Source organism: Oncorhynchus mykiss, chromosome 16 (assembly GCF_013265735.2).
Source record: "Oncorhynchus mykiss isolate Arlee chromosome 16, USDA_OmykA_1.1, whole genome shotgun sequence".
Classification (NCBI taxonomy): domain Eukaryota; kingdom Metazoa; phylum Chordata; class Actinopteri; order Salmoniformes; family Salmonidae; genus Oncorhynchus; species Oncorhynchus mykiss.
This window is the reverse complement of record NC_048580.1, coordinates 38,237,295-38,250,446: the sequence shown is the minus strand read 5'-3', so window position 1 is coordinate 38,250,446 and position 13,152 is coordinate 38,237,295. Positions and strand designations below refer to the sequence as shown.

General features: G+C 47.0%; 1 protein-coding gene across 2 annotated transcripts in view; it reads right to left on the bottom strand.

Moving 5' to 3' along the window:
- Positions 1 to 13,152, bottom strand: part of cpne5a (copine Va) — a 111,812-nt gene that overhangs the window by 28,101 nt on the left and 70,559 nt on the right. For both annotated transcript variants that reach the window (XM_021565742.2, XM_021565743.2), the window contains one exon: positions 8,078 to 8,141. In XM_021565742.2, coding sequence (XP_021421417.1) covers positions 8,078 to 8,141 — 64 coding nt within the window. The remainder of the gene's footprint in view (positions 1 to 8,077; positions 8,142 to 13,152) is intronic.

Here is a 13,152-nt window from a genome sequence, read left to right as displayed (position 1 = left end):
CTGCATAAGTGTTGCTAATGCTCTCCACTTTCTGGAGGACCGAGTTTTGAAATCATTGTAATGCTCGGTGGAAACTGTTACGGTGCGTGAATGAGGACCCAAAAGCGAATTAACGTAAACAGAGCTTCTTTAATAACAAAACATAGGTAGGCTCAGATGGACCGGCAGATTCCGACAGGACAGGACAAGGTTGCAGCAAACATGACGATAGTCTGGTTCAGGCATGAATAACACAAACAAGAATCCGACAAAGACAGGAGCAGAAACAGAGAGAGATATAGAGACCTAATCAGAGGGAAAAAGGGAACAGGTGGGAAAAGGGGTGAACGAGGTAGTTAGAGAAGACAAGGAACAGCTGGGGGAAAGAGGGGAAGAACAGGTAACCTAATACGACCAGCAGAGGGAGACAGGGTGAAGAGAAAGGACAGAAACAAGACACAACATGACAATACATGACAGTACCCCCCCCACTCACCGAGCGCCTCCTGGCGCACTCGAGGAGGAAACCTGGCGGCAACGGAGGAAATCATCGATCAGCGCACGGTCCAGCACGTCCCGAGAGGGAACCCAACTCCTCTCCTCAGGACCGTACCCCTCCCAGTCTACTAGGTACTGATGACCACGGCCCCGAGGACGCATGTCCAAAATCCTACGGACACTGTAGATGGGTGCGCCCTCGACAAGGATGGGGGGGGGGGGGGGGGGGGGGAGACGAGCGGGGGCGCGAAGAACGGGCTTGACACAGGAGACATGGAAGACCGGGTGGACGCGACAAAGATATCGCGAAAGAAGAAGTCGCACTGCGACAGGATTAATGATCTGAGAAATACGGAACGGACCAATGAACCGCGGGGTCAACTTGCGAGAAGCGGTCTTAAGGGGAAGGTTCTGAGTGGAGAGCCAAACTCTCTGACCGCGACAATATCTAGGACTCTTAGTTCTACGCTTATTAGCAGCTCTCACAGTCTGCGCCCTATAACGGCAAAGTGCAGACCTGACCCTCTTCCAGGTGCGCTCGCAACGTTGGACAAAAGCCTGAGCGGAGGGGACGCTGGACTCGGCGAACTGAGATGAGAACAGCGGAGGCTGGTACCCGAGGCTACTCTGAAAAGGAGATAGCCCGGTCGCAGACGAAGGAAGCGAGTTGTGGGCGTATTCTGCCCAGGGGAGCTGTTCTGACCAAGACGCAGGGTTGCGAAAAGAAAGACTGCGTAAGATGCGACCAATAGTCTGATTGGCCCGTTCTGCTTGACCGTTAGACTGGGGGTGAAAGCCGGAAGAGAGACTGACGGAAGCCCCAATCAAACGGCAAAACTCCCTCCAAAATTGAGACGTGAATTGCGGACCTCTGTCCGAAACGACGTCTGACGGAAGGCCATGAATTCTGAAAACATTCTCGATGATGATTTGTGCCGTCTCTTTAGCAGAAGGAAGCTTAGCAAGGGGAATAAAATGAGCCGCCTTAGAGAACCTGTCGACAACCGTAAGAATAACAGTCTTCCCCGCTGACGAAGGCAGTCCGGTGACAAAATCTAAGGCGATGTGAGACCACTGTCGAGAGGGAATGGGAAGCGGCCTGAGACGGCCGGCAGGAGGGGAGTTACCGGACTTAGTCTGCGCGCAGACCGAACAAGCAGCCACGAAGCGACGCGTGTCATGCTCCCGGGTGGGCCACCAAAAACGCTGGTGAATGGAAGCAAGCGTACCCTGAACGCCAGGGTGGCCGGCTAACTTGGCAGAGTGAGCCCACTGAAGAACGGCCAGGCGAGTAGGAACGGGAACGAAAAGAAGGTTCCTAGGACAAGCGCGCGGCGACGGAGTTTGAGTGAGTGCTTGCTTTACCTGCCTCTCAATTCCCCAGACAGTCAACCCGACAACACGCCCCTCAGGGAGAATCCCCTCGGGGTCAGTGGAGGCTACTGAAGAACTGAAGAGACGAGATAAAGCATCAGGCTTGGTGTTCTTAGAGCCCGGACGATAAGAAATCACGAACTCGAAACGAGCGAAAAACAGCGCCCAGCGCGCCTGACGCGCATTAAGTCGTTTGGCAGAACGGATGTACTCAAGGTTCCTATGGTCAGTCCAAACGACAAAAGGAACGGTCGCCCCCTCCAACCACTGTCGCCATTCGCCTAGGGCTAAGCGGATGGCGAGCAGTTCGCGGTTTCCCACATCATAGTTACGTTCCGACGGCGACAGGCGATGAGAAAAATACGCGCAAGGGTGGACCTTGTCGTCAGAGAGGGAGCGCTGAGAAAGAATGGCTCCCACGCCCACCTCTGACGCGTCAACCTCGAAAACGAACTGTCTAGTGACGTCAGGTGTAACAAGGATAGGTGCGGATGTAAAACGATTCTTGAGGAGATCAAAAGCTCCCTGGGCGGAAACGGACCACTTAAAGCACGTCTTGACAGAAGTAAGGGCTGTGAGAGGAGCTGCCACCTGACCGAAATTACGGATGAAACGACGATAGAAGTTCGCGAAGCCGAGAAAGCGCTGCAGCTCGACGCGTGACTTAGGGACGGGCCAATCAATGACAGCTTGGACCTTAGCGGGATCCATCTTAATGCCTTCAGCGGAAATAACAGAACCGAGAAATGTGACGGAGGAGGCATGAAAAGAGCACTTCTCAGCCTTCACAAAAAGACAATTCTCTAAAAGGCGCTGGAGGACACGTCGAACGTGCTGAACATGAATCTGGAGTGACGGTGAAAAAATCAGGATATCGTCAAGGTAAACGAAAACAAAGATGTTCAGCATGTCTCTCAGGACATCATTGACTAATGCCTGAAAGACAGCTGGAGCGTTAGCGAGGCCGAAAGGAAGAACCCGGTATTCAAAGTGCCCTAACGGAGTGTTAAACGCCGTCTTCCACTCGTCCCCCTCCCTGATGCGCACGAGATGGTAAGCGTTACGAAGGTCCAACTTAGTGAAAAACCTGGCTCCCTGCAGGATCTCGAAGGCTGAAGACATAAGAGGAAGCGGATAACGATTCTTCACTGTTATGTCATTCAGCCCTCGATAATCTATGCAGGGGCGCAGGGACCCGTCCTTCTTCTTAACAAAAAAAAACCCCGCTCCGGCGGGAGAGGAGGAGGGGACTATGGTACCGGCGGCAAGAGCTACAGACAAATAATCTTCGAGAGCCTTACGTTCGGGAGCCGACAGAGAGTATAGTCTACCCCGGGGGGGAGTGGTTCCCGGAAGGAGATCAATACTACAATCATACGACCGGTGTGGAGGAAGAGAGGTGGCCCTGGACCGACTGAACACCGTGCGCAGATCGTGATATTCCTCCGGCACCCCTGTCAAATCACCAGGCTCCTCCTGTGAAGAAGAGACAGAGGAAACAGGAGGGATAGCAGACATTAAACATTTCACATGACAAGAGACGAAGGATTATGACAAACTAGCCAGGGATGGCCCAAAACAACAGGTGTAAAAGGTGAACGAAAAATTAAAAAAGAAATGGTTTCGCTATGATTACCAGAAACAGTGAGGGTTAAAGGTAGCGTCTCACGCTGAATCCTGGGGAGAGGACTACCATCCAGGGCGAACAAGGCCGTGGACTCCCTTAACTGTCTGAGAGGAATGTCATGTTCCCGAGCCCAGGTCTCGTCCATAAAACAGCCCTCCGCCCCAGAGTCTATTAAGGCACTGCAGGAAGCTGACGAACCGGTCCAGCGTAGATGGACCGACAAGGTAGTGCAGGATCTTGAAGGAGAGACAGGAGTAGTAGCGCTCACCAGTAGCCCTCCGCTTACTGATGAGCTCTGGCTTTTACTGGACATGAAGTGACAAAATGACCAGCAGAACCGCAATAGAGACAGAGGCGGTTGGTGATTCTCCGTTCCCTCTCCTTAGTCGAGATGCGGATACCTCCCAGCTGCATAGGCTCAGCACCCGAGCCGGCAGAGGAAGATGGTAGTGATGCGGAGAGGGGGGCAACGGAGAACGCGAGCTCCTCTCCACGAGTTCGGTGACGAAGATCAACCCGTCGCTCAATGCGAATAGCGAGTTCAATCAAGGAATCCACGCTGGAAGGAACCTCCCGGGAGAGAATCTCATCCTTTACCTCTGCGCGGAGACCCTCCAGAAAACGAGCGAGCAAAGCCGGCTCGTTCCAGCCACTGGAGGCAGCAAGAGTGCGAAACTCAATAGAGTAGTCTGTTATGGATCGATTACCTTGACATAGGGAAGACAGGGCCCTGGAAGCCTCCTCCCCAAAAACAGATCGATCAAAAACCCGTATCATCTCCTCCTTAAAGTCCTGATACTGGTTAGTACACTCAGCCCTTGCCTCCCAGATTGCCGTGCCCCACTCACGAGCCCGTCCAGTAAGGAGAGATATGACGTAGGCGACACGAGCAGTGCTCCTGGAGTAAGTGTTGGGCTGGAGAGAAAACACAATATCACACTGGGTGAGGAACGAGCGGCATTCAGTGGGCTCCCCAGAGTAACACGGCGGGTTATTGATTCTGGGCTCCGGAGATTCGAAAGCCCTGGAAGTGGCCGGTGGATCGAGGCGGAGATGGTGAACCTGTTCTGTGAGGTAGGAGACTTGGGTGGCCAGGGTCTCAACGGCATGTCGAGCAGCAGACAATTCCTGCTCGTGTCTGCCTAGCATCGCTCCCTGGATCTCGACGGCTGAGTGGAGAGGATCCGAAGTCGCTGGGTCCATTCTTGGTCGGATTCTTCTGTTAAGGTGCGTGAATGAGGACCCAAAAGCGAATTAACGTAAACAGAGCTTCTTTAATAACAAAACAAACGTAGGCTCAGATGGACCGGCAGATTCCGACAGGACAGGACAAGGTTGCAGCAAACATGACGATAGTCTGGTTCAGGCATGAAACACAAACAAGAATCCGGCAAAGACAGAAACAAAACAGAGAGAGATATAGAGGACTAATCAGAGGGAAAAAGGGAACAGGTGGGAAAAGGGGTGAACGAGGTAGTTAGAGAAGACAAGGAACAGCTGGGGGAAAGAGGGGAAGAACAGGTAACCTAATACGACCAGCAGAGGGAGACAGGGTGAAGAGAAAGGACAGAAACAAGACACAACATGACAATACATGACAGAAAGTATGATATCTAAGGAGATGGAGAAAATTCAGTTGTTTGTTTGAAAATAATGTGGAGGGAGTTGAAAAGAGAACATGTTGAGAACCAGTCTCTGAGATTATATCTAAACTAAGGGCAACCATGGCATCCATGACAGAGAGGGAGAAGTGTTCATTCATCTATACGTACGGGTAAGAGAGTCTAACAAGCTGCATTTTCAGATGTTATGCATTTATACATGCTAGCTTGCGACTCTACGTCTTACAGGATCGCGCTCACCAGCCAAGCACACGCACTGTCGTCGATGCAAGGTCCGATCACTTTTGACACCAATGTAATGAAACAGGCAGGGAGCAGGTCTCGAACCCTCAACCTTCTAGCCCGAAGTCCAGCGCGCTATCGACTGTGCCGCAAAAGCATGCTCAAGCGGCAGAGTCGATATTTGCGCTCATAAACCCAATACTGTTAGCCAGCTAGCTAACATTAGCTGGCTGGCTCGCTAGCTAACGTTACGTGAATGATCTGTGTAGTAATATTATTCATATCTCAGAGCCATTTGCATTGCTAGTTATAGCCTAATGTTAGCTAGGTAGCTAAAATTGAACCTAGCTAGTTTGTTAGCTTTAGCTACCAGCAGATTCATGCAGGGTAGTAATGTTATGAGTTGGGTTTATGGTTCATTGTTTAGCTAGCTAGCTACATTTCAAAACAAAAGACACCATTATGCAAGTAACCATTTCACTGAACCGTTTGCACCTTCTATATCCTGTGCATGTGACCAATACACTTTGATTTTATTTGATATAGAGTGCATTTACCAGAGACAGCAATGTGAACAAAGTCAAATTGGGATATAACGTTAGGCCAATGAGACAGTGTCCAAGTTCTAAAATTCACTGGTAGAATGACCTGCTTTTATTTTGTCACACTCACAACTGTAAGCTATTTTCTGTAATTAGCTTGCCATTATCTTGTAAATAATGATCTTGTTGTGAGTATTGTTTTTCTGTAATATTGAATACAAAATGAGCTACATTTAAGATGTTGTCAGCTGTATGATATGATCATTATTTGAACTGGCTAGCCAGCTAACTAACCAAAACATTTTTTAGAAAGTTGCTTTTAGTTGCCTGGTTTGCTAGATTGACATATACTAAATATATTTTTAAACGGATGGGTCTATTGGTTTTGAAAAACACCAGTTATGCTATTTTGGACCACAGGCTGCTGATGTCATGCCTGTCGTTTTTGTGTTTATACTTTTTCATAACGACAACGACAAGTTTGATGTCGGACAACACTAGAATGTACATGATGTCACTAACAGAACTGTCTACAGACATGTCGATAGACGTGGCCTCACAGTTGAATCCTTAAAGAGATGGTTGGGGCTAAGGCCTATGAGGGTGTGAATGATCCTGAATGAGTGTTTACAAAGAAGAGCTCTCCAGTAGGTGTACCATAACATTCAAGGTCCATTTTCTCAAAAGTGGGGTTACAAGTTTGCCAACATTCAAAGTAGAATGACTTTCCCATTGTTCCTCAACTGTTGTGTATGATATTACATTTTACCAGTCTTTACTTTTATCCAATGTAAAAAACATACTTTCAAATTTTGCTACAAGAGACCCAATCCAACCGGTTGGTCACAAATAGTTTTTGGAAATGAAGCCCTTTACCTACTTTCCCAAAGTCGGATGTTCCTGTAGACTTCCAGTCATTGCGCTGATGCTAGTTAGCATTGGCTTGTGAAACTACCTCTAACTTCCTTCATACTCGACGCAGAGACATAAAAATGTTATCCACAATGATATTCTGTTGCAGATAGTGATATTCATAAAATAAGGAATATGCTTCTGGACAGAAGCTCTATGGCCCAACTAATTAACAGGTGCTCCAACATGTGAAGATAGCCGTACAGCATAATAACCACAGAAAACATGTTTAGCTTTAATAGTGACTTCGAGCCAACCCCTTTTACCTCGAGAGGAAATTAAAAAACAACACTGTACAGAATTCATCACATGGAAGCTATTATTCAGTCTGATGGTTTAACAATATGTATGGTTGTTTATGGTCTGTCAGTGGTTGTGCATCTGTTGGTTGGTCCGCTGCTCTGTTTTGGGTAGAAGTACTAGTAGGACAGTTCCCTGTGGAGACGCCCCGGGACTGAAGCATCACGCATGAAGCCGCTGTAATGAGCTCGTCTTCTCCAGCGCAGTGCAACGCAGGGGCAGACTCAGAGGTGGCTGATAGCAGGAAAGGGGCATCATGGGAAATCTCTTAGCAGCCAGTTCCTCAGTGACAGAGTGGCGAGCTCCGCCCACGCTCATCTGAATTTCTAAGCAGTGTCTCTCTCTCTCTCTCTCGCTCGCTCTCTGAGAAAAACCCTCAGTTATTTCTGGGGTAAACAAACATGGAGATTAACTCTCCCTCTCCTTTCTCTCCCAGTCTTGTTTTTGTGTTGACATGCTGAATGCACTGAGGTGTCTGTTTAAACTACTAGCACACAGCTCGGACACCCATGCATACCCCACAAGACATACCACCAAAGGTCTCTTCACAATCCCCAAGTCAAGAACAGACTATGGGAGATGCACAGTACTACATAGAGCCATGGCTACATGGTACTCTATTCCACATCAGGTAACTGATGCAAGCAGTAGAATCAGATAAAAAAACCAGAATAAAATATAACTTATGGAACAGCGTGGACTGTGAAGAGACACAGACACACATACACATGATATGACACGCACTCTACACACAGGTACACAGGGATTTTGTATTGTAGATATGTGATACTAGAGTAGTGGTCTGAGGGCACATACTTAATTTGTTGTGAAAAGTGTTATGAAATGCAGTGTCATGTAATATTTTAAATTGTATATACTGTAACTGCCTTAATGTTGCTGGACCACAGGAAGAGTAGCTGCTGCCTTGGCACAACAACAGCTGAAACAAAAGCTGACTTTCGTGGCCTCAGAGGGGAAAAGGTGACTTGTCAGGTACTGACCCTACAGTTACTGAGCTCCTCCGCCGCAAAGATAATGGCCCCCAACTTCTTCCCAGGAATCCCACTGTGAAAGAGAAAAATAGAAAATGATGGAAGAGAGAGGGGGAGAGGGAGAGTGACAGAGAGAGAGAGAGCGAGAGAGTGAGATATCTTTTAATACTAATGACAAAATGATACATAGTCATATAGTCACAGTCCCGCTCTTCCTCGGAATATTGAGTCAGAATTCATTAACCATGCAACACATACTTCATAGCACGTTCACACAGCCATCTTTCCTTTCTTGTTCTGCTTTAATGCAGTTGACATCACATCAAGGTTAAAGCTTTTGTTTTTACTTCATTTAAACTTACTTTCACTTTGTCGATTCAATTTATTCCAATTAAGGCACGATTCAAAGAACTGAAAGGATAGCGAGCGAGGGCGAGGGTAGAGAAAGCCAGAGCAGACAAGCCGGAGAAGTGCGAGAGAGGGTGAGCAAGAGGCTGTGTGACAGTAAGGGGCTTGCAAGGTCAAACCTGCAAGCTGGTCAATTACTGTGCAGTGGGTAAATCTGGGTAACTCTGGGCCAGCTATAGCTCGCTCCACTCCCCTCCTCCAGTCATTAGTAGAGTGAACTCCTGGGGAGAATCTCAATTGCATTACTCTGATTCCTCGCGTCCTCTCTCCGTGCCTCTTTATCAAAACCCATTCGATGAGAAGGTCAGAGGGGAGGGACCTCTGAGCTTCTCATCTCATGAGGTTTGAGAAGGATGTGAGGAATCAAGGAAATGCAATTGAGATTCTCCAGTGGTGCAGCTCATCCTCTCACTACATCCAGCACGTCACTCTCTCTGACAGGGGCGACCTCCTAGCACATCACCTTATCACCTACACTGAGCAGAGGCCTTGTCTCACAGTGGTACAGGGTGATGATGGGTCACCTATCCAGGTATCCACTATGTCTCAATCTTCCACCTTGACACACATTTTCCGATTGGTATTTCCTGCATAACAGAGCTGTCCAATCAAATCATGTTCAATCTCATAGCGTGCTCACTGAGTTACAGAGGTAATAGTCTTGCAATGTACCACATTGTGCAAGTCTGACTGCGATTGGGCATCCCTCATTATACAACCCTCTGTTTCTACTGTCAGGTGTTATATCTAGGGTTGCAAAGCTATCGGTAATTTGTCAAAATGAATGTAATCTTTTGTAATTTTGGTAATTAATAGACAATCTATGGCAATCTATGATAACTTTGGTCATTTATACATGAATAACTTTTACAAAATGTATTCATATATAGTATACATTTTTATATCCCTATCCATATTGTCCATGAGGTTCTAGTGGATAGACCTTCAAGAGAAAATAGTGTAATTAATACAAAAACAACATCTAATGAACAATGACATTATTTGTTTTAACTCTGCAACTATTGACTTTTTTTTAAACAACTGCTACCAGTTTGATGCCAAAACATTGACAACAAATATCTATTGACATAGTTAAATAAATAAAAGTGTGTAAAAAAAAAAAAAAAAGTATACAAGATATTTCATGTTGAAATCCTCATATTAAACACCAATTGTATTCACTAAGTTGATGGTTAATATTTAGGATAATGTTTTATGGCTTTGATATTCAATGTTTTATTTAAAAATCATGTTTTTAATTATTTCATATTTGTACATGTGATAAGGCCACACAGAGGGCCAGAGTTAATTAGAGACCTGTGATAATCTCAAGTACCCCAAAAGGTCACTAATATCATCTTATACATTTCCATATAAACCTTGAAAGTTACCAAAATTCTGGTAGTTTACTGGCAAACTTTGAAAGTTTCCAGTAATATACCCTCCCTTTTGTGACCCTAGTTATAGCACACATTGTGAGAAATCACAGTAAATTGGGTAGGAAATGGAAAATGAAGTGGAAAACAGAGTTTCCGTCTTCATCATCCTGAGATAATATACGATGATGTTCTGGACACGGAGAGAAAATAACAAATTACTGTATGTTTCCTTGGTAACTGAAGTCACAGTATCAGCAGCAATCAGGACACGTCGTCTAATTATGTCATAGAAACATCCATCGAGGCCCTTTAGCAGACAACTTGAGCACTAGGGCAGAAATCCTGTTAGCTAGAGGCCCACCATGTCTCAATGTGATTAGACCTTGGAGAGAAAGGTTTCTGAAGGGCATCCATCTCCTCCCCGTCACTCCCCTCCCCTGTCTGCAGCAAATGGGATCGCAAGAGTAGCGACAGGTGAGCTGAAGAGTCCAGAGATTTCTACACTATATATACAAAAGTATGTGGACACCCCTTTCAAATGAGTGGATTTGGCTATTTCAGCCACATTCGCTGCTGACAGGTGTATAAAATCAAGCACACAACTATGCAAACTCCATAGACAAACATTGGCAGTATAATTTTTTTTCCATCTACGTAACATTGCAAAAATCAGAAATTTTCTGTCCAAAAATGATGCAGAAAAATTAATCCATGCTTTTGTCACTTCTAGGTTAGACTACTGCAATGCTCTACTTTCCGGCTACCCGGATAAAGCACTAAATAAACTTCAGTTAGTGCTAAATACGGCTGCTAGAATCCTGACTAGAACCAAAAAATTTGATCATATTACTCCAGTGCTAGCCTCTCTACACTGGCTTCCTGTCAAAGCAAGGGCTGATTTCAAGGTTTTACTGCTAACCTACAAAGCATCACATGGGCTTGCTCCTACCTATCTCTCTGATTTGGTCCTGCCGTACATACTTACACGTACGCTACGGTCACAAGACGCAGGCCTCCTAATTGTCCCTAGAATTTTTAATCAAACAGCTGGAGGCAGGGCTTTCTCCTATAGAGCTCCATTTTTATGGAACGGTCTGCCTACCCATGTCAGAGACGCAAACTCGGTCTCAACCTTTAAGTCTCTACTGAAGACTCATCTCTTCAGTGGGTCATATGATTGAGTGTAGTCTGGCCCAGGAGTGGGAGGGTGAACGGAAAGGCTCTGGAGCAACGAACCGCCCTTGCTGTCTTTGCCTGGCCGGTTCCCCTCTTTCCACTGGGATTCTCTGCCTCTAACCCTATTACAGGGGCTGAGTCACTGGCTTTACTGGGGCTCTCTCATGCCGTCCCTGGAGGGGGTGCGTCACCTGAGTGGGTTGAGTCACTGATGTGGTCATCCTGTCTGGGTTGGCGCCCCCCCCCCCCCCCCCCCCTTGGGTTGTGCCGTGGCGGAGGTCTTTGTGGGCTATACTCAGCCTTGTCTCAGGATGGTAAGTTGGTGGTTGAAGATATCCCTCTAGTGGTGTGGGGGCTGTGCTTTGGCAAAGTGGGTGGGGTTATATCCTTCCTGTTTGGCCCTGTCCGGGGGTGTCCTCGGAGTGGGCCACAGTGTCTCCTGACCCCTCCTGTCTCAGCCTCCAGTATTTATGCTGCAGTAGTTTATGTGTCGGGGGGCTAGGGTCAGTTTGTTATATCTGGAGTACTTCTCCTGTCCTATTTGGTGTCCTGTGTGAATCTAAGTGTGCGTTCTCTAATTCTCTCCTTCTCTCTTTCTCTCTCTCGGAGGACCTGAGCCCTAGGACCATGCCCCAGGACTACCTGACATGATGACTCCTTGCTGTCCCCAGTCCACCTGGCTGTGCTGCTGCTCCAGTTTCAACTGTTCTGCCTTATTATTATTCGACCATGCTGGTCATTTATGAACATTTGAACATCTTGGCCATGTTCTGTTATAATCTCTACCCGGCACAGCCAGAAGAGGACTGGCCATCCCACATATGCTCTCTCTAATTCTCTCTTTCTTTCTCTCTCTCGGAGGACCTGAGCCCTAGGACTATGCCCCAGGAATACCTGACATGATGACTCCTTGCTGTCCCCAGTCCACCTGACTGTGCTGCTGCTCCAGTTTCAACTATTCTGCCTTATTATTATTCGACCATGCTGGTCATTTATGAACATTTGAACATCTTGACCATGTTTTGTTATAATCTCCACCCGGCACAGCCAGAAGAGGACTGGCCACCCCACATAGCCTGGTTCCTCTCTAGGTTTCTTCCTAGGTTTTGGCCTTTCTAGGGAGTTTTTCCTAGCCACCGTGCTTCTACATCTGCATTGCTTGCTGTTTGGGGTTTTAGGCTGGGTTTCTGTACAGCACTTTGAGATATCAGCTGATGTACGAAGGGCTATATACATAAATTTGATTTGATTTGATTTGAATGGCCTTACTGAAGAGCTCAGTGACTTTCCAACAAGTCAGATGCCCCAGTCAACTGTAAGTGCTGTTATTGTGAAGTGGAAATGTCTAGGAGAAACAATGGCTCAGCCATGAAGTGGTAGGCCACACAAGCTCACAGAACTGGACCGCCAAGTGCTGAAGCGAGTAGCGCGTAAAAATGGTCTGTTCTCGTTTGCAACACTCACTACCGTGTTCCAAACTGTCTCTGGAAGCAACATCAGCACAATAAAATGGGTTTCCATGGCTGAGCAGCCGCACATAAGCCTAAGCTCACCATGCGCAATGCCAAGTATCGGCTGGAGTGGTGTAAAGCTTGCCGTCAATGCACGTGGAAATGCATTGTCTTGAGTGATTAATCACACTTCATCTGGCAATCCGACGGACAAATCTGGCTTTGGCGGTCGGCAGGAGAATGGAACACTACCTGCCCTAATCCATGTTACCTGCCCGAACTGTTCCAGTGAAGGGAAATCTTAACGCTACTGCATAAAATGGCATTCTAGACAATTCTGTGCTTCCAATTTTGTGGCAACAGTTCCCATTTGCACAAAGCGAGGTCCATACAGAAATGGTTTGTCAAGATCGGTTTGGAAGAACTTGACTGGCCTGCACAGAGCCCTGAACTCAACCCCTTTGACCACTTTTGGGATGAATTGGAATGCTGACTGCGACCGCCCTTCCTCACCAATGCTCTGGTGGCTGAATGGAAGCAAATCCCCACAGCAATGTTCCAACATTGCCATCCCAGAAGAGTGGAGGCTGTTATAGCAGCAAAGGGGGGCCAACTCCATATTAATGCCCATGATTTTGGAATGAGATGTTTGACAAGCAGGTGTCTACAT